Source organism: Python bivittatus, unplaced genomic scaffold (assembly GCF_059951505.1).
Source record: "Python bivittatus isolate LINGU-HERP-01145 unplaced genomic scaffold, Pbiv_v1 ctg000060_np1212, whole genome shotgun sequence".
In the NCBI taxonomy this organism is placed as follows: Eukaryota; Metazoa; Chordata; class Lepidosauria; order Squamata; family Pythonidae; genus Python; species Python bivittatus.
Genome location: NW_028277044.1, coordinates 11,144,815 through 11,163,158, shown reverse-complemented (window position 1 = coordinate 11,163,158; position 18,344 = coordinate 11,144,815). Strand labels below are relative to the sequence as shown.

At 39.6% G+C, this 18,344-nt stretch overlaps 2 protein-coding genes across 3 annotated transcripts in view; one reads left to right on the top strand and one right to left on the bottom strand.

The window, feature by feature from the left end:
- Window positions 1-18,344, top strand: part of UBAC2 (UBA domain containing 2) — a 97,751-nt gene that overhangs the window by 16,569 nt on the left and 62,838 nt on the right. For both annotated transcript variants that reach the window (XR_015795390.1, XM_088136495.1), the window contains exon 4: window positions 1,627-1,733. Coding sequence is in view for 1 of the 2 variants with exons in the window: in XM_088136495.1 (XP_087992621.1) it covers window positions 1,627-1,733 (107 nt within the window). In the remaining variant the exon portion in view is untranslated. The remainder of the gene's footprint in view (window positions 1-1,626; window positions 1,734-18,344) is intronic.
- GPR18 (G protein-coupled receptor 18) lies at window positions 3,243-8,011 on the bottom strand. Its single transcript, XM_007444759.4, has 2 exons — window positions 7,951-8,011; window positions 3,243-5,053 (listed from the first exon to the last, which is right to left on the bottom strand). The coding sequence occupies exon 2, from the start codon at window positions 5,033-5,035 to the stop codon at window positions 4,043-4,045; it is 993 nt and encodes a 330-aa protein (XP_007444821.2). The 5' UTR covers window positions 5,036-5,053; window positions 7,951-8,011; the 3' UTR covers window positions 3,243-4,042.

Here is an 18,344-nt window from a genome sequence, read left to right as displayed (position 1 = left end):
GGGAAATCCTATCAGTGGCTGGAAAGGGCCGGACTAAAAGACAGCACTGAGACACTGATCATAGCAGCACAAGTACAGGCACTAAGCACCAGATCCATAGAAGCAGGGGTCTACCACACTAGACAGGACCCAAGGTACAGATTGTGCAAAGAGGCCTCAGAGACAGTCCAACACATAGTGGCAGGGTGTAAGATGCAGGCAGGAACAGCATACACTGAATGGCACAACCAAGTAGCTGGCATTGTGTACAGGAACATCTGCACAGCGTGTGAGCTAGACCCCCCCCAAGTCCAGATGGGAGATTCCACAGAAGGTCGTGGTGAGTAACGGCTAAGATCCTGTGGGACTTCCAGATCCAGACAGACAGGCAGGTACTGGCCAATCAACCAGACATCATGGTAGTAGACAAAGACCAGAAGACAGTGATAGTGATAGATGTAGCAGTACCAAGTGACAGCAACATCAGGAAGAAGGAGCATGAGAAGCTGGAGAAGCACCAGGGCCTGAAGGAGGAAATAGAGGGGATGTGGAAACTCAAGGCCAAAGTGGTCCCAGTGGTGGTAGGAGCACTCGGGGCCATGACTCCTAAGCTGGGAGAATGGCTCCAACAGATCCCAGGAACAACATCAGAGCTCTCTGTGCAGAAGAGTGCAGTGCTAGGAACAGCTAAGATACTGCGCAGAACCCTCAAACTCCCAGGCCTCTGATAGAGGACCCGAGATTGAGGAAGACACGTACCACCCATAGGGGTGAGAGGGGAATTTTTTATATATACTGTTAAAGCTTACAAACCACCTGGACAGTTCATTCTACTCCAGTGTGAATGCTGTGGAACGGTCACAGATAATTTCTGCATTTTATATGAAATTAATGTGTATCACATAATACAGCAGCTATCTGGTTGCAGAACTGTAGTTCTCAGAGAATGAAATTATGAGTATTTAAATGTTTATGCCATTAATGTTGCTATTATATTCTCTTTATATTTATTTATTAATTCATTATTATATCCCACTGCAATCCTGAAGGACTCTTGGTGGTTCATAGATTATGCAACGTTAAGACTCGTGGCCTAACTTGGCTGTTATCCAAAATCAGAAACAGTTCCTGCAGTAGAAATGTTCTTATTTCATCAACAACCTGAGCACTCAACTCTGCAGGTTCAATAGTGAATTCTGGGATGTTACTGCAGAACCATTGTTTAGTACAGTATAGTCTATATTTTGTAATCCTAATTTCTCCACATAAATCTTGTATCTTTAGATTTTGTTCTTTGGGTGCAATCCATTTTCTGTGAGAATTTGTAGCAGCTAAATATTATTATTTATTTTATAGGCCATCTGACTCCCTTATGGTTCTGGGAGGCTTACCACTAGGAACTAGAATACATATACTTACTTATAAAAGATGCAGCCCTTCTTATATGGCCCTATTTTTGCCAGCATGAAAAGTTCAGTCTCCAGATTAGATGGAATTAGAATAGTGAATCATATTTGGATTTGGAGATAACAGTATGTGCTGCATTGGTAATCATCCCATTCAACATTGTATTTTTTTGAAATTGATGAGTTTTCTGTTATAAAAGGTGTACAGTTTGATGATGACTTCTTAATTTTTATTTTTCAGTCATTTTTGCTGGGTTCCTGGATGCTATCAGTGATGTTTGATTTTGTCCTGGTAGAAGCTATTGAATATTCTTTTGGCCTCAGCATCAGCAGCTTGCCTTCAGGATTGTAAGTTGCTGTTAAGAGACTTTCATAGCTCTTTGTATCTTAAATATTATTTCCATAGCTATTGAAATTTATAAAAATGAAATGTTAAATATGCAAAATTCACCTATTCAGGAATTGAATGTTTCTTAGAACTCTAGAACATTCTGTTTTCTCTTTAGACTTTCGGAACTTGCTATTCTGTGGATAGTTTGGCAGTTCCTAGAAATAAATTCTTTGAATCAGAAAACTCCTGGACAAAACAGACCTGTTCTGGGCTCAGACCACCATTAGATTATCTAAAGCTGTTTGTGGCTTGGAGGTTTTATTTCTGGAAATTGTCAACTGCCCCCAGTACAGTAAGGTCTGGAGAAGGTTTAGCATCATCCAGAGGAGGAATGGAATTCTCCGGAATGCTGCATCCACAAATTAGTGAGTTTTATACATCCATGCTGTTAATCATTTGGAATTTGTGGGGTATATTCAGTGATAGATGAGACTTCTGCTTCTCTTCTTCACTCTCTACATACTTATTTATTTATCAAATTTGTAACGCCTCCTGACTGTCCCTCAGATCTGCTCTGAAGAGTCGCCTGATTTTCTGTGGCAGATTTGGGGTGAACACAGATAAAATGGCACAGTTAATTCCAGATGCTGTTTTATCAATTAACATATACCTTTGCTTGCAACTCTATATCTCCAAAATTTCTTGTTTTTATCCAGTCATGACTGGATAAATTTGAGGGCAGATTGACAGAGCAATCAGTTGCCAACCCAGCTTCGCACTGTCTTTAGTGCATTGCTTTTTATTTTCTAGAATATTTTTTATTTTTTCCCACCCCCCACTCCCATGCACTCCCATTAGGACTAAGAGTTAAATTCAGCACTGTATTTAAGGCTGTATTTATTTGCCTCGCTAGATGTCTCTAGGGTAGCATTCCCCAACCTGGCATTGCCTATGGATGTTGTATTACAGCTTCTGTAATTCCTAGCCAATGTGGTGATTGTGTAGAGGACATGGCTGTATTTGAGAGTGACAAAAAATGGCTGATAACTTTCTTATAGTAGTGATGGTCATTTGAAAACCTGTTGGTGAAATCTTCCTATTTGATGGTAAACTGGTGAGATGTGTATCAGAACTTACAGTACCAAAGGGTTCTAATCAAATAGAAAGCAATAAAAAGCTTTAAAAGGTTTTTTTAATACCTTCACTTGCAAGGGTTTTTTTCCAGGATGGAAACTCTAATGCTGAATTCAGTTTTACATGTCATATCTTGCTAAGCTTTATTTAACTTACCATTAATTTGATTGATGTGTTTATATTTTTATTAGAGAGCTCCATCTGTTTCCTTCCATGCCTCAATTTTAGCTCTGTTTCATTAAGTATCAGTTTCTTCATTTGTTTCATATTTCTTGGCAGGAAAAAGAGCTTTGGTGTTCAGTTCAGCATTGCTGCATGTGCAGAATACCTTTTACCCAGACATTCCCCTCTCCACTGTAATAATATGTTATTTAACATGGCAGAAACTATGTTATAAGCAGCTAGATGCACAATAACACACTTGAATATGCATTGAGATTGGCGCCTATGATTAAAATAAAATCTCCCCAAGTTAAGCTTGACTCTTGGTGAATACATCTATATCTCCATATACTTTTTCTGTCAATAATACAGAAATGGCTTGCCATTGCCTTTTTCTGGGATTTTTTTTTTTCTTTTCAATATGGCTTACAACAATGGATTTCCTGGTGGTCCCCCATCTACGAACTAAACAGGTTTAGCCCTCCTTAGCTTTTATGAGATCAGCCAAAGTTGACTGTGTGTTGCCACCTACTTTGACAAATGAAAGCACATGTAAATTATTTCCAGAAGGAATTCAAGATTTGTTAGCATGCTTGGATACCTTTTCATCTTGCTTTAAGTGGTATACACATTAGACTTAAATTTTATTAAATATGAAACACTTGATTTAGAATTATGGAATTCTCCACCACCCTCCCAATATTGTAAACACTGAAATCATGTGGTTTTGAACAATGTTTTATATCACTCTGTCATAATAAATTGTACAACTCATGCATGTTACGAGGTGGAAACCCCAGTAGCAAAGATGCAAGAATAAATAATGAAGGAAAATGGAATATATTAGAGGCAGAAATTATTATGCATTTCAAGGTAATCAATTTTTCAAAAAAAAAACCATTTAAGAGAGAAATAGTAAAACTTTCTTTTCTAAGCATAATACATTTATTGGCAAATTCAGTTTATTCTAAGCTTTATGTATGTGTGTATATGTGTGTGTGTGTGTGTGTGTTACATTGCTTAACTCATTCTATATCATCTCACTGTTAATATTACTTAATGAACGTATGCTACCAGATCGTATACTTTTTCTCCGAACACTTCGAAGATAATTACGATAAAGCATGACACTGATAACTCGGGCCTGAAATTGTTTAGAAACCAGGTAGTACAGGATTATATCTAGACATGTGCTGAGATTCATGAGAAAGGTGGTAAATGCTCCCCAAGGGTTGAAGCTTGCTTGTCCATTTTGGAGCATCAGAAATGTAAAACAAATGTGAAAAGGCACAAAACATACAAGCACTTGGATAATTAGTGTTACAATGATTTTGATTGATCTCTCTTTAGCCTTTGGTTTCAGCTTGGAAGTTCTTCCATGAATTATACTATAAATGATGACTAGATAACAACCAAGCATACTAAATATGGGAATCAAGAAAAAAAATACTAGCCGAGAAAAATTAAATGCATTGACTTCCTTTAGGTAGATAATATCCATCATCTTCGTGCAGGTAGTGAAATTTGAAGTTTTATCTGGATCAGAATATAAGAACAGCAGTGGAGATGTTGTCACAAGAGTTAAGATCCAAAGTCCTGTGCAGGCCATCAGAGCTTTACTTGTGTTCTTGAGTTCCTTGGCATATTTGGGTTGAACTACAGCCAGGCATCTATCAATGCTTATAAAAGCTAACAGCCATACTGCAATGCTGGGGTACAAAATAGTGAAAGTGCTAAGAATCCGGCAGAAGACATCTCCAAAGATCCAAGAGCGTTTCCCATAATAATGCATTCGAAAAGGCAAGGAAGATATAAGCAACAAGTCAAGCAGTGCAACGTTCATCATGTAGATAGTTATAGTTGTTTTCTTCTTGGTGGTACAGCTGAAGACCCAGAGAGCTGTAACATTTACAAGTAAGCCAGTTGTAAAAATGAAGCTGTAGAAGACGAGTGATGAAATTCGGTATTCCTCAGGATGGCTATTTCCTACCATTGTAATTAGACTGTGATTGTAGTTATTCATAGCTTTCTAATATATTGCCTAAGAATGAAATAGAGGAAAGATCAAGTTTAGTTACTGGTTAGAACAGTTTTGCATTGTAAGGGGTACTGAGAATCAGACCATTCCAGGTATGTATTTTATTCGGGCTTTTTAGAAAAATTGAGTGTATTAACTTTCAGAAACATGATTTTCAGTATTATGCTAAATTGAGAACTAGCCAGTTGGTTAGTGTAGCTTATATGGGTCTGAGATTGCTATAAAAGAAAGCCATCAAGTCTGTTTTACTATTTAAAACACACACATACATACACACACAAACTCCCATACTACATCTCCCAGGTGGAATGAACCACTTAGGCAATCTCTCAGAAAATCCAAGAACTTCAGTTAAGCAAATAAAAAGTAGGAAGCCATAACTGAAGAATTTCAACACCTTTGGTTCAAGAACTGTATGCATGGCTTAGTAGATGGAGAGAAGAGTTCTTCTGCTTTTACACCGAGTATTTTTTTAAAAAACAGCAATTAATGAGATAAGAACAATCAAATGTAGTCTGTGGTGGGCTGACAAGTTTTCAGTATCGACTTTTTCTTTTTTAGTAGCATTGGATAGGCCACTGCAATAGTACAACAATATGCAGACATTTCAAAGGAAGAATGCATTATAATAATTATTTCTTTTAGTGTTCTGGCATAATTAGTCCTGTTGTATGTACCCTGAGCAAGTATAACTGAGAAATTACTTGCTTTGGGTTGTACCAATATTGGCCTAATCTGGAATTATTGACAAAAGTCCCAGGAACGAAGGGCATTTCCTGGTTCACTAGAAACAGGATAGTCACTAAATCTTAATCTACCTTTCAGTGCTATAAAAAAGTGCTCCTCATTTCACATTTCTACTTTATAATATTTCCACAAAGAATCTGTGAAGTTTGTTAAATGCAAGCAATTTGATACATTAAATATTGGTCAATTATCCATAAATAGCCCCCCTTCCTGAAGATCTAGGGATTGTTTTTATCAACTCATTTTCTTTGATGTAAATGACTCTCTTGGTAAACATTAATATTATTTCCCCTAGCTCTAAAATAATTATCTAAAAATAATGAAAGTGGAGGGTGTTTGAATTTAAAAGAATGCAGACTCTTCTGGTAACAAATGGTTTGAAAGAGGAAGCTGGTCAGTCATGTTGAAAGAGAAGCTCTGCTATCTTTTGCTCTTGCAGGTGGGTTGCAGATATTTGCTGCTTTGCATCTACTCTGACTCCCCTCCCGCTCTGCTTTTGTGGGTGAAAGAGAAAGAGTTTGCTCTTCCTTCATCATTCCCTTGTTTCGACTACTTAGAGAGTAAAATATGTGTTGTTGGTGGACAACGCCACTTTCTACACTTGCAGAGGTTACAGTGGGATCCTGTTAGATACTGCAATTCCAGTTTATCATGATTAGCCTTGAAAGTGGGGCTGTTTCAGAAAGTTCTGAATGATGAAGCATGGCAAGAGTATTAAAAGGACAAAGAGAAATAGAAATTAGTTACCTTCTAACACTATTCTCAATTTAAAAAGATGTGCAGTGATCACAAAAATAGCTACTGTAGTGCAGTCTCTACTCCAATTTGGAAACTATTAAAATTCCACTATGTATGGTATAGTAGCCAACTTCTTATGCTTCCAAAAGTATCATGTCCTCTCCCATAAGAATGGTCTTTTAAAGCTTGACTCTTAAGTTTTCTGGAGGAGGTCCTTGCTCACTATTAGCGACTATGTAGGATAATGTTTATTAGCTTATTCTAATGGAATTTTGGCTACACAAGAAGGCCATGTTCATATGACATGCTTGCTTACTTGTGTGTTTATTGAACTATGGGTTATGTACAGTTTTCTGGATTCTTATGACTCAGTGTCCAAATGGTTTGCACCACATCTTAGTCTAAAATGAGATTTACTGGTCTGTGGTTCATGTGTTCTGTGAACTTAGCCAGTGTAGTTGCTTTATGGCTGTGCGGTAGGGCTCTCCATTGCTTTGGATTCAATTCCAGATAGGGGCTACAGTGCATAATCCTTGGAAAAGAAATAGCTGCTGTAAAAAAATTGCAGACAGGTGCTACATTCATGGCCCCACATCCTCCAAAGCACCTTTTGGAAATCAGATCCAAAACACTATATAGCCCTGTTGTGCAAATCCTGCTGTATGTTATGCAAACATAATCTGGTTCTCTGAACAGACTTGGATGTTGTTGCAGTGATTTTGACTAGTTGACAAGGTGAAAGAAAGTGAGAGTGAAGCTATTGATCCATTGGTTGGGTTCTTAACGATATGCTGACTATATTGGCAGAAATGCTAAATCAAGATGAATTGTTACTTGATTTACTGAATAAATACACATTCATGTAGCTATGAAGGAAACATTAAGAATTGAAAAAATAAAAATTAAACCATTATTTGAAGAGTTTTGAGGTAAGGCAAACAGATATAAAGAAAACCTGCATAATGGATCTTTAAATACGTCTGTTTTCTATTTCTAAATTGAACAATTCTGTATTGGTATAGAAAAGCTATCCCTGAGCCTTTAGGAATGCCTAAAGTAGTACCATGTTCTGTGTAAGAAATAGCTGTATTTTGCCTTTTGAAACCATTAGTAATTTTCAACCTATGTACTGGTACCAGTGCCTGTTTATTTAAATCAGCTAAATGTATTTATTTTATTGTACTTATACCTCATGTATTCATTACTTCAGCTGTTGTTCACTCCATCTTGATTGTTTTATAAAAACAGGGATTTTTTAGGCTTGCATATAGTTCTAAAAGATAACATTCATTTAAAATACAACATTGTAATATTAAAAGTCTTTAGTAATGTTTCCATTAATATTTAGTTGAAAACTTGAAAATACACACGTGCATGTACACACACCCTTATGCATAAAATAGAGATTTTCTTACCTTTCTTTTTTGAAAGATGCCTTTCATGGACTCCCAGGCGAGCAAAAGATTTGTTTTTGTCTTGGTAATAAGTTCTGTGATCTAAAATAGAAGCCCTTTTTATAATCAGGAAGTGTCATAGTGCAACTAGATTCTCAATTGGCTCTACAGGTTTTTTTGCAGTTTTTTTGTCTGTGTGTGTACAATTTGTAGCATGAACAAGTTATACTATATTTATATCTCATATGTCAGCTGGCAAAATGTTTCTGTCTGCAAGTGTAACATCCTTTTCAACTGTTCAGCATAAAGTATACGTATAATTGAAATATTATAAAGAAATAGGTGCATTTATTGTTGCAGTTGCTATATTTTATATAAACAATTTATATGATGAACATAGACTCTGTGTTTCTAATATAAAATCATATTTAATTCTTTGCTTCTGTTAAAGTCCAATTAATGCATAGTTTTCACTATCAAGATGAAAGTAAACTGTGAATATAGAGGAATTGCCATGCATTCCCTCTATGTCCTAGTATATTACAAATAAGTTCAGTTTAATTTATAAATTATAAATTAATGTCTAATATATAGAAATCTTATTAGGGTCAGTGACCGGTGAAACAAAACAACGTAAAAGATACTTTAAAAGGAACAAAATGAATTTTGTATTAATAGAATCCTAAAAGTTAAGGAAGTAATTCCTGCATAAATCAGTGGTGACTGAAGCTTTGCAACTCTCCTAGATATATGAGGACAGTAGGAAGCAAATGAAGTCATCCTCAGAACTTGTGAGATTGGTAGTAAGTGGAGTTATAATGGTAGGGTGCAAGTGGCTATAGAAAGGACACCTGAAAATATATGGGCTATAGTTTCAGGTTCCTCAAGGTCATTGATGTCATTTTGCAATAATTCCCTGCAAAACGGGTATTATGTATTATACAGTGGAACCTCGGGTTACGAACGCTTCTGTTCACAAACTTTTCAGGTGATGACCAGCTCTGGCCGCAAAATTTTGCTTCGGTTCGCGAACTCCGCCTCGGGTCACGAACAGGATCCGCGGCCATTTTCCCTCCCATGACACGGTCCGCAGCCGTTTTCCCGCCTGTGACACGTGGTCCGTGGCCATTTTCCCACCCCTGACACATGGTCCACGGCCATTTTCCGCCCCTGACACGTGGTCCGCAGCCATTTTTCTGCCCCTGACACGTGGTCTGCAGCCATTTTCCACCCCTGACACGTGGTCCGTGGCCATTTTTTCGCCCCTGACACGTGGTCGTAGGGAGGGGGACTCTCCCTCCAAGCAATAGCCGCCTCCCTGTCCTCCACGCCAGAACGGATTAACGGTAATTACATTGAACCTTATGGGAAAATTTGCTTGGGGTCGCGACCAGAGTCGCGGAACGAATTAAGTTCGTGAACCGAGGTTCCACTGTACTTCTGTCCAGAATTGCAGAGAAAAGGACATTAAGGCAGACTAAAGAAACAGCTTTGTCCACTTAAGATGCTCCATGAAAACATCATTACACAAGTTGGATGTCGTAGCTGTGGCCATTTCTCTGCAGGCCTCTCAATCCAGAAAGGAGTGAAACACAATTGTATTCTGCCTCTACTTTTCAATATCTGTGTAAATTAAATGGTCACCACTTCCCCCCCCCCCCAAAATGTATTAATGGGAGCCAGTTTGGTGTAGTAGTTAAAGACACTGGGGAAGAGTATAAATTCTACCCCTGCCCTAGGCATGAAACCAGATGGGTGACTTTGGGTTAGTCATGTGCTCTCAGCTGTAGAAAGAAGGCAAGGCCAAACTAATTGTAAAAGATGCGGCCAAGAAAACTTCATGGATTTATCCAGACAGTTGCTGGGAGTCAAGACTAACTCAAAGGCACCAAAAAAAAAAAAAATGATAGACAGCTAGCTGTGCTTCTCCATCCCAGTGATGTGGCCATCATTACTGCAGGAAAGAATGGCTTGCAATAAACTATTCCAAATCCAAAATTATGGCCTCCTTGAACAGATTTAGATGCTGCAAACATTAAAGGAAGACAAACAATCTCATAGACCAAGTCTCATCCTTCAAATATCTTGGCATAATACTCCAATCCTCAGAAGTTTGGTTTGAACAAATTAAATCTATTTCTGATAAGGGTAACCACTGTGCTAGGGCCACATTGGGCTTTTTTCTTACCAAAGGAGGCAAGAATATATTGTCAGCCCTTCGAGGTAGTCCAGACAAGAAACCAATACCATGAGGACTAACACTACCTTTATTGTAAGGTTACAGTAACAGAAACTTGCAAACCTGAAATCACATCTTTCCCACCTTGCCTTTACTTTCCAGGGAACTAGGGAGGGTCCCTTCTAAGATGCTTTCCACACCCCCATTCCTTTTCTGGACTGAGATGTCTCTTATGTGACCATTGCCCTGGCTGTGGCTCTTCCTCCTCCTGTGTCTCAAGGATATTCCCACAAACCATTACACATATCGGCCATAAAACTCTATAAAACTAAATCTATTTCCCAGTTGTTACCCCCTGGTATGTGCATGTAATAACCCATATTCCTAAGATCACTATTTCTAGAACATTGCTGTGTCTTGAATGTAGCACTTTGTTTAGAAAAAAGAATGTTCCCCTAGAATCCAGGGCTCACACATGCCAGCTTTATTTTTGGCTCAAGCTCCACTTTTCTAGCGACTCCCTGCCTGCCATGATCTTTCTTGAAAAATGTTCCTCTTCATGGAAAGCAAGAATCCAAAGTGATTTATAGCAGTGTGGCTTCTCAAATACAGCCCTCCTTGGCAGTTACCAAGACCTTTCATCCAGCTCTCCAAGTTGAGCAGGGCAAATACTAGCAACATATAAATAGGAAACCTTTCATGCAAATTATTCCGCATTACTTGCTCGATGCAAGTAATACAATGCAAACAGACTGTATAGGAGATTATACGGGGTGGAGTAAAATAGGCAGAGTGAGTGACACATGAGAATTAGAGAATGTACAGGTAGTTCTCACTTAATGACTGTTTAACCAGTCATGTGGCTGCATTTTGGGCACTTGGCAACTGACTCGCATTACGATCGGTTGCCATGCACCCCGCAATCATGTGATTCTCATCTGTAATCTTATCTGCCGGCTTCCCCATTGGAAGCCAGCAGGGAAGATTGCAAGCGGAGGGGTCCAGTGGCATGAAGGAACGGACCTCAAATCTTCAGGATTTGAGCTCCGTAACTACCCAGTCCTAGGAAGTTTCCCATCTCCTTTCATTAGTGGGCAGTTACGGAGCTCAAATCTTCTGGTGCTCCATTCACTGCTGAGAGAGGGGATGGGAAAGAGGACAGAGCGAAAGAGCTTGTCTGCTTCAGCAGACAGCTCTTTCGTTCCGTCTGCTTAACAACCTGGGAGATTGCTTAACAACCACAACTGGGAGTGCCCAAATTGCAGTCGTTGAGCGAAGCAGTCACATGGGCACCTCGCTTAACAACTGCTTTGCTCAGTGACCGAGATTCCAGTCCCAATTGTGGTTGTTAGGCAAGGACTATCTGTATGAGGATAAGCCTTTTAAAAGCTACCCGTGCATTGTCACAAATTGCAATTTGTTTGTGAATCAGCAGAGAGCCAATTTGGTGTAGTGGTTAAAGGCACTGAGCTAGAAACCACAAGAGTGTGAGTTCCAGTCCTGTTTTAGACATGAAGCCAGTTGGGTAACTTTGGGCCAATCACTCCTAGCCCTAGGAAGAAGGTGGTAGTAAACCACTTCCAAAAATATTGCTGAGAAAACTGCAAGGGACTTCTCCATGTAATTTCCAGGAGCCAAGGCATTAAAAAAAATGTGGATCAGTAGATCTGAAACTCTGAGGAGGTAATTGCTGATCATGCAAAATGTTTATACAGTGTGATCAGGAAGATCCAGGAAGTACAGAGCTGGAGAATCACCACCAGTGATCCTCTCCCTGCTAGGAAATACCACTGTGAGTTAGGGGGAAAAAGCCCCCAGATGATCTTCATTTTATTGTAATAATAGATTCCTATAGAGTAGCTTTCCCCCCTAAGTCTAGCTGTATCATGGCATGTGTGTGTTGGTATGTGTTCCTGGGGGGAATTAGGAAAGAAAGCCAGGAATGTATATCCAGAATATATACTCCCAGTAGGGTCAATCAAACCATGAAAATAATTCAAGGTGCCCACCTAAAACAACCAGGCACCTGTATTGGCAGCAACAATATAAGACGCAGATAATCACTTTAGTGACAACAACAATAGCATAATTTCATATTGTATGGAAGAAGGCAATGGTTAACCACTCCTGTATTTTACCAAGAAAACTACATGCATAAACAAGTTAAAGTAATTGATCCTATAGAGCATATGTGTCAAACTCAAGGCCCGCGGGCCACATCCGGCCCGGCGTGTAATTATATCCGGCCCACGAGATCATTTTATATATTATTATTATTAATGGCCCGGTGACACGAAGCGCTGGTAACACAATAAACTACAGATCCCATAATGCAGCGCTTCAGGTGCCTTGCCGAACGCTTCCCGCGTTAATCAAGTCTAACTTATGATGCTGCAAGTTATTGCGAAGCTAGCCCTCACGATGCCGAAGAGAAAAGTTGATTCTGAAAACAGAGCCTTTAAAAACCGATGGGAGGCTGAGTATATGTTTACTGACATTGCCGGTAAACCCGTGTGTCTCATTTGTGGAGCTAATGTGGCTGTAATTAAAGAATTTAATCTAAGACGGCACTATGAGACAAAACATCAGGATAACCTGAAAGACCTGAATGCAGAGCAGAAGATACAGAAAGCAGAAGAGTTAAAGAAGAATCTGACACTTCAGCAGACGTTTTTTACCCGTGCAAAATCACAAAGTGAAGCTGCTGTGAAAGCAAGTTTTATCGTGGCAGAGGAGATCGCCAAATCAGCCAGGCCATTTACCGAGGGAGAATTTCTGAAGAGCTGCATGATCAAGGTGTTTGACGTCTTATGTCCAGACAAAAAGCAGATGCTGGCAAATGTAAGCCTGAGTAAAAATACGATTGCTGATCGAGTTTGTGAGATGGCCACTGATTTAAGAACACAGTTGAGTGAAAGAAGCAAAGACTTTATTGCATACTCTCTTGCTGTGGATGAAAGTACTGACATGACTGATACTGCACAGCTGGCCATCTTCATCCGTGGAGTGGACTCCAATTTGCGCGTTACAGAGGAAATAATGGACATTAAATTGATGCACGGGACAGTGACTGGAAAAGACATTTTTGAAAATGTACGTCAAAGTATAACCAACATGAAACTACCCTGGGACAAACTTATTGCACTTACAACTGATGGAGCACCATCTATGTGTGGTGAAAAAAGTGGACTAGTGGGAAGGATGCGAGTAAAGATGCAGGAGGAGAACTGTACTGGTGAGTTAACGGCATATCACTGCATCATACACCAGGAAGCACTATGTGCCAAAGTCCTGAAGATGGACAATGTAATGAGCACTGTAACACAAACCGTAAACTTTATCCGAGCTAAAGGTTTAAATCACCGGCAATTTCAGTCCTTTATGCGGGAGATAGATTCAGAGTTTGCTGACATTCCTTATCATACAGAGGTGCGTTGGCTAAGTCGGGGAAAAGTTCTCAACAGAGTTTTTGAGCTCAGCAACGAAATCTGTCAGTTCATGGACAGTAAAGAAAAAGACTCCACTAATTTTAGGGATGAAAAGTGGAAATGCGAGTTTGCATTTCCGGTTGACATAACAGCTCATCTCAACGCCTTAAACCTCCAGCTCCAGGGACGTGACCGCATGATCACTGACATGTATGACGCAGTGAAGGCATTTCAAGTGAAGCTGCTTTTATGGGAGACACAAATGCACCAGTGCAACTTGCCCCACTTTCCCTGTTGCCAAGTAATGTTGAACCAAGTCGGCACAACGGTGTTCCCAAATACGCACTTTGCTGATAAACTGAGCACACTGCGCAATGAGTTCGCACGGCGCTTTGGTGACTTTGAAGAACAAAAAAAGAATTTTGAGTTGCTTCGCAACCCATTTGCTGTCGATGTGGAAACCGCACCTGTGCAGATTCAGATGGAGCTGATTGAGCTGCAGTGTAATGGTACACTGAAGGCAAAGTACGACACTGCATGGCCCGCACAGTTTATTCACTCCATTCCCGCAGAAATGCCCCAGCTCCGTCTACATGCGGCTCGAACCTTGTGCATGTTTGGTAGCACATATCTGTGTGAGAAGCTCTTCTCAGTGATGAAGACTAACAAAACAGCACACAGGAGTCGTCTCACTGATGAGCACCTGCAGTCCATCCTGAGAATCTCCACAACACAGAACCTCACACCAAATATAAACGAACTTGTTGCCAAAAAAAGATGCCAGGCGTCCAGCTCTGATCAAATGACATAAGAGCAAAGACAACTGAATGATTTGATTTGTTATTGCTGAAAAGCACAAATTTTATTTATATTTCCAGGTTTTGTTATGCAGCATGTTCATATTTTGAATTTGTATAATTTTAACAGGATATATTTTTATGGAGAGCAAAATCTTTTGGGATATTTTTATATATCCCAAAGTTTATTTTGTATATAAAATGACGTAAGAGTAAAGAAATTTGAATGTTTGTTTTAACGTTTACTTTATTTCTAACTTGTATAATTTAGACAGGATATATTTTGGAGAGCAAAATATCATAAGTTATTTAAGGTTTGAGTTGATTTATTCCGGAATAATATTCCTGTCTGTTTTTATTCATATTTATGTTCAAAAAAGTTAAGTTTTAAAAGTTTTAAAGTTTTAAAAGTTTAGTTTTAGTGTGTTCAATAAATGTTTATCCTGTTCGGCCCGCGACCTAAAGTGTGTTTTGGATTTTGGCCCCCTGTGCAATTGAGTTTGACACCCCTGCTATAGAGCTATAAAGATAATGGGCCTCTGTTGCAAGTCCTTTTTTGAACCATCAGTAACCAGATTGACCCAGGCTCAATAGACAAAAAGCATTGGAAACTTGGACAGTTGGTTGGGATTTTGTATCTCCCTTCAGTGGCTGGGGGGAGATTTTTATTTTACGAAAGGAAAGGTTACCAAAGAAAAGAAAAGAAAGGTAAATTATAATTACCTTCAATTAGTTAAGAAAATAATTATTAATTACTTATTATTACGGCCTATTATTGCCTTAATAAAAAATTATATTCTATTTTAACTATTTTCTATAGGCTCTGTATCTATACTACATTCTTTAAAGTTCAATTTCACTATATTTTCATATCTTTCTATTCTGTATCTCTAATACATTTGTTGATTGCTGACATATTTCTGTTGTCTTAATCCCTGTATATCTTTATTCTCTCTTCTGTACTCCCTTTTCTACATAATGTGATCTGTCTTTTATCTTTTTGTTTCTGTTTCCGGTTTCTGTTCTGTCAAAGTCTTGACTTTTTCTTTGCCCTTCTGCTTGTTTGCTCCTGGCCGGGCTTCTCCTCTTCCCAACCTTGGTTCCAGATGAGGGAAACGGCTAGAGAACATTTACCTCCGCCAGCTCTGAAGGAAGGAAAAAACGCTTCCCTCTCCCTAGTTTTCTCAGTGGCTGCCTCCTTTCCTGTTGCCTCTTCCTCAGCAGGGCTGTCTCTCTTTTAGTTTTTCTCTTTATTTTTATACCTGGGCCTTGACTCTGTTTATTCCTCATGCAGCCTGTAGCTGCACAGCTCCCAGGTAGCCATCTTGCCTCCCTTCCTGCTGCCCTACATTGCTGCTTGATTGGCAGCTGGGTCGTCCTGACGATGGGGGAGGGCAAAAAAAGGAGGGGGAGGAAGGAGCACAGGTGCTCACAATCTGCTCAGGGAGTCTGTCCTTCCGCAGCCTCTCAGGTTGGATGGCATTCCACATGCTACTGAGGAAAAACTGGGGATCTTTCAGAGTACTAATGGCATTTATGATGTGGCCAGATTAAGCATCCTGGGCAATCCAGTTGCTGATGCTGCCATGCAGGAAAAGAAAATCCAGAGCTGCAAAGACAGAATCAGTGGGAACAGGAAATATAAGAAACATGAACATAGGAAAGCTCAACACAGTGAAAGATGTAATGAATCAAATATGTATTGATATTCTAACATACCAGTGAATTGAAATGAACTGGAATTGAACACTTACAGCCAGAAGATCACACTGGTTACTACTCAGGATACAAAGAGCAAAGGAACAACATTGCTTTCATAGTCAGGAAGGATAAAATGGAGAGAGTACTTGGGTATAATGCAATCAGTGACTGAATAATATCAACTAATTTTGTGAGCAACCCTTTAATGTGATGGTTATCCACGTTTATGCTCCAACCATTGATGCAGAAGTTTAATGGGGCTTAGCCTCAATTTCAGGCTGAAATCAACAGCACGTGCAAGCAAGATGTGCTGCTTGTGGTTGGAGATAAGAATGCCAAAGTTGGAAATAGTAAGGAGGAAAACGTAGTTGGACCGTATGGCCTAGAAAACTGAAATGAAGCAGGAGAACAATTTTTGGTGTTTGCCAGTCCTGTGAGTTCTTCATTGCTAACATATTCATCAAACAACTAAAATAATATCTGTATACAAAGACATCACCAGGTAGGACACACAGAAATTAAATTAACTATAAAACAAGCACCGCATCTAAACTCACCCTACAAGACAAAAAATGAAAACACATTCCCCACCAGCATCTAAAGTGCAAAAAATCACAAGTCTCTCCTACACCCAACCACACTTTGGGGCACCATGTTCTATTTATTTTAGCATCTAGTCGCAGTGCTAGTCCAGAATCAATCCCAGACTGTGCTCTCTTCCTTTCTTCAGAGAAAAAACAATCCCATCCAGGATGTTGTACAGGTAGTCCTTGCTTAACAACCATAATTGGGACTGGAATTTTCTGTTGCTAGGTAAAGTGAATAGGCAAAATATCGCATGACCACACTGCTTAGCAATGGAAGTTCTGGTAGTCCCAGTTGTGGTCATTAGAGGAGGACTGTGCCATCATTAGGCAAGGACCTCACATTTCTCCTGTCCTGCTGCACTCGCCTCCACTTCAACTCCCCCCACCTGCCTGTTTCCCCCCACCTCTGCTCTTTTGGCCGCTCTGTACTCTGCTGCCCCTCCTGTCCCAGCTGGCCTTTGCTGTCTTCTTCCTCCTGCTGCTGATGTGGCGCACCTGTCCAAGGCAGTTGCTGGCCCTTCATGAGGCCTCTCCGATGCCATGCAAGGCCTTCTGATGCCATGCAAGCCCTCACGTGACCTCATGAAGAGCAGCCAAAAGGACAGAGATGGGGGAGAGATGAGTGGGGGGAGTTGAAGCACACACTGTGGTCATAAATGTGGGCAGGCTGCCAAGTACCCGGATTTTGATCATGCGACCACAGGGAGGCTGCAATGGTTGTAATTTTGAGGACCGGCCATAACTACATTTGTTCACAGCTGTTGTAATTTTGAACGGTCGCTGAATGAATGGCCATTAAGCGAGGACTACCTGTAGCCCAAACCTAGATCAAAACGTCTGTTTTCCACCAGGATCTTAATTGGGCTTGAATCTCTCTTTTCTAGCTTGTGTTCAGTGTATTATTTCACCCAGATGTCAGTTTAGCATTTCCGCGGCCTTTTTGATGTCCATTCTGAAATAATTGGGTACCATCATGAGATTTATCCCAAACATAATGGTTTAAAAAGAGCCCTGAGATGCCCCATGGATGAATGTACAGGAGACTGAACAGTAATTCCCAAGTGTCACCTTCTGGGAAAATTCAGTCAGCTGGTTCTGGATCCATCAAACTCCCAGTAGTATTGAAACCACTAAAACATTTAGCAGAAGCAACAGAAGCACTCCTTCCAGTTTCCAGCATAAATCATCCATCTATATATGCCAGAACTGAGTATGGACTGGCAAGGATCTGTATGATCAATTTCAATTAAATCTGGAGTTGCATTTTATGGGAAAACAAAGTTAGACTGGACCTTGGAAAGAATGGTGAGATATCATTGGGTTTCTTTAGCTAGATAATGTAAAATGTATATTATACATTAATTTAGGTTATCATTTGGTTTGTTTGATTTTGATGTAGTGAGTTGTATGCACAAAGCATAAAGCAAGCCATGTTTTAGTGGATGTGTAAATGTCATGGTTGTCTCTTTAGCTAGTAATTTTTTGGAGCTACAACCAGCTAGAAAGAGCAAGCATCCAAAACACAGGCAGTAGCATTTTTTCTTACTAATACACTACCTCCATTTAACTATAATAGTTTTAAAAATACTATTGGTGGGAATGTATGATTCAGTAAAATGTAGTATATTTTACTCTTGGTTTTAGTAGGACAGTATTCCAGTCCATCCATTTTTATACAATTTTGTTTTTAGGAGGTAAGAAAGTTTGTAACTGTTGATATTTA

Excerpts from the sequence above, each read along its gene's own strand:
- GPR18 (XM_007444759.4), bottom strand. The coding sequence starts at position 5,035 with ATGAATAACTACAATCACAGTCTAATTACAATGGTAGGAAATAGCCAT.